General features: G+C 46.0%; 1 protein-coding gene across 4 annotated transcripts in view; it reads right to left on the bottom strand.

Moving 5' to 3' along the window:
- Positions 1–363: 363 nt before the first annotated feature.
- The window catches only part of st7 (suppression of tumorigenicity 7), a 29,430-nt gene continuing 26,361 nt past the window's right edge, over positions 364–3,432 (bottom strand). For all 4 annotated transcript variants that reach the window (XM_080842916.1, XM_080842917.1, XM_080842914.1 and 1 more), the window contains exon 16: positions 364–754. In XM_080842916.1, the coding sequence (XP_080699042.1) occupies positions 659–754 (96 nt within the window). In that variant the 3' untranslated portion in view covers positions 364–658. The remainder of the gene's footprint in view (positions 755–3,432) is intronic.

Raw genomic sequence — 3,432 nt, 5'->3', positions numbered from 1 at the left:
ATGCTTTAAAAGGTTTTGTAGAAATTGATGGAAAAAAAACAATGATGGTACATACCATCAAAAACATACTTATTTACTCACTGGCTTGGCATTATATGTATTCAGATGCACATGAAATGACCAAAGCAAATAGTAAATGGCAACTTAGCTTGGATAAAGGTCAGAATACCACAGGAAGGCTGATTGATGCCTTTGATTTTAGGCTGGCCAGCACCTGTCAAATTCATGAAATGATTTGGAATAGCCAAATCCCTTGTGTACGACCTCAAAGGGCATCCCCTCTTCAGTTTTAAAACCAACAACAGACCGGTTTTTCATTTTGCAGCAATACACAAAAGTCTTTATTTTTTTGTCCTTTTTGATGGCATTTTAATCACCTCTTTTTTGTACAACAAAAAACAGGTTCCAACATGAGTTTGGAAAAAAAAAAAATCATAAAACAAAAAAAAGAAATTGGGAACAGAAGAACGGTTTTTAAAAAATAAGTCAAAACCATAATTGACTTTCTCTCTTTTGAATGTTTGTTTTTTTCCCTTAATCTGCCGGTGGGTATTTCCTCCTCCTCCTCCTCTTCTGCCCATGGGCAGCTGGACACAGAGCTTGGCACGAGGGTGAGGGTCAGCCGTAACACACCGGGCCGGTCGAAGGTCGAGGGGGTTTAGATGCGCGTGAGCTGATGCCAAAGGCTGGAAGGTAGGATGCTCTCCACTTTCTCCATGATGAAGTTGAGAGGTGCAAAAAGCGTGCTGAGAAACTGCTCCCACGTCGACCGCAGAGGGAAGAGACACAACAGACAGAGAGAAAAAGAAGGGGGGGTGTGGGGGGGAGACAGAGAGAGAGAGAGAGAGAGAGATTGGGGGGTGAGATGTCAGACCACATACATGGCAACGTACTGCCCAACAACCCCCCTTCCCTTTAAAAAAAAATAAAAAATCTCACACACCTGTTACCTCTAAATCTCTCTCTTTTGAACAAAGATTCAAAGGCTGCTGCCTGCAGCCCCGACCCCGAGCGATTACGGCTCTTTGAAGTGGGAGATGGAAACATCACTTCCAGATAGCAGAACAGCGGATTAGGACAGCCGCCCATCTCTGATCGCACAGGAATCAAAAATATTTCTTTTTGTTCTTGGAGGGAAGGTCACCCCGTGTGAAAACACACTCTGCAGTATGTTTCCGGGTACGTTTGAGTGCAGTAAGTACCCCCTGTACGTTTGTGTGCAGTATGTACTGCCTGTACGTTTAAGTGCAGTATGAACTCCGTGTACGGTTGAGTGCAGTGTGTACTCCCTGTATGTTTGTGTGCAGTATGTACTCCCTGTATGTTTGTGTGCAGTATGTACTCCCTGTACGTTTGAGGGTATAATAGAGGCCACTGGACATGGTAAAGGCTCACTGTGAGCCGCTGACAGTGAACCAGTGGAGTAGACACATGCAGTGTGTGGGCATGGTGCACATGGCACAGTCAAATATGCAAAAATAGCACGTTTCCATAACCATACTGTAGGAGTGTGCAAAAATATTCCCGCCCCCCAAATTAACAGGTTTTTTTTTATTCATCTGATTCCATTAATTGCTAGCTTGTGAATCGTAATCGAATCAAATTGGGGCCTTTGTGCCAATACTTGGCCCTGACCTCCTGACAATCACATGGTTCTGTGTGTCTGTTCTTGGAAAAAGGGTGCTCTCTGTGTGATTTTGCAAGCATGTTGGGCTCCAGATCATTCTCTCCCAGCCCAACCCTCGCTCGTTCACTCTGTGTCTGTGTGTGTGTGTCTGTGTGTCTGTGTATCTTGGGTGTACTGCGGTGATTATGTTTTGGCAGCAGGCTGCGTGTGGAATAGGGGCAGAAGCAGAAGCGGGACACCGGTTTGCAGGTCATGGAGGCTTGGCTTTGTCAGATGGGAGATAAAAGGCCATGCCTGGGGAGGGTCCCGGGAGGTGGGGGGGGGACACGGACGATTACTGGATCCCAGCTCGCTCCATCGCTCACGCACATTCACACAGCTCCCGTCACCTGCACATGCGCTAACCCTACATCTACCCGGTCATTCCCCTGTGTGCAAATACATTTGGTCTTGGTCACTGGGCACATGCTGCAACCCACACTGTGCCTCATCTAGGCTGTCCTGTGTGTACATACACACAGCATGTAGATCTCTCACACTCACACACACACACACACACACACACACACACACACACACACACACACACACACACACACACACACACACACACACACACACACACACACACACAGTTTAGCTTGGAAGATTTTTCTTCTGATAATGTCACCAACTGTTGAGAGAGAGGATGAGCTCAGTGGAATTCCAGGGGAGTGGCATCATGCTAAAGCTATAGCACAACCCCACACGGGTGTGAAGGAGTGGAACGGAGGAATTAAAACAAATAATCATCAACTGAGAGGACAGGACACTGGGAATAAGTCAAGGTAATGGAGCTCAAACAGAAGGTGCCGTGTGGCCCCTACGGCCCCCACAATCCAACATTCAGGTGACTCTTCAGCCTTTAGCCTCTGCAGCCAGCAATATCAAAGCCTGAGCCTTGAAAAGGCCTCACTTCCTAATCTCTTTTTGACCTAGATCCCACTCTTCACTCTACTGGCTTTCCCAAAGGCATCCATGTCCATTCAGTTGTATTAACATTTTCTGTTATTGTCTCAGTTCTTCCAATCATTCCTCCTGCATGTCATTACTGGTTGGATTTCAACGGTGCGTTAAATTATTCATGGAATTTTGAAAAAAAAAGGTTCAGCCATTAACGAGTCTGCTGAGAATAATAAAAGCTTCAGATCTTCCTTCCTGCATGCAAAGACACAGCTGGGTCTCACTTGAATTGACTTATTTCTAATGACGGCCAACGGTCCATAAGCCACGATTGCCATCATCTGCGTCCACATCTGACTCTCCTTCTCTCCTGTTGTGAAGGAATCTCCAGAATCTGCCTATCGTCTTCCAGACAGACATAGCAGCTCTATTTCAATCCAGAGATATCTCAACTCTACCCTCGTCTCTGCAGTCCTCCAAAGTGCAACTAACTTTTTGCAGCGGAGCATCGTGGAACGAGTCACAGCACAGCGCTATGGGCTGTGAAGGTGAGCGTAACTCAATATTCATTATGATGGATGATCCGAGGTCAGAACGGAATGTAAACAGAGCACCTGATGAAATATGGTGACGTGTGCAGCTACTGCTGTTCTTGTGGCATACCTGTGAGTTTAATAGACGCCGTTGGAAGTGAAAGTGTGTGTCAAACATGAGCAGCACTGCTAGGAGTAGAGAGGAGGCTGTCTAAGAGGGTATGTGTAAACATGTACAACATAGATGGCTCCCCATACAGACACTTGATGTGAATACAGTTAAGGGGATAAAGGAACTACCTCAGGTATACTTTACACAGTGAAGTTTGA

Source organism: Sprattus sprattus, assembly GCF_963457725.1.
Source record: "Sprattus sprattus genome assembly, chromosome: 7".
In the NCBI taxonomy this organism is placed as follows: Eukaryota; Metazoa; Chordata; class Actinopteri; order Clupeiformes; family Clupeidae; genus Sprattus; species Sprattus sprattus.
This window is presented reverse-complemented; position numbering and strand designations above follow the sequence as displayed.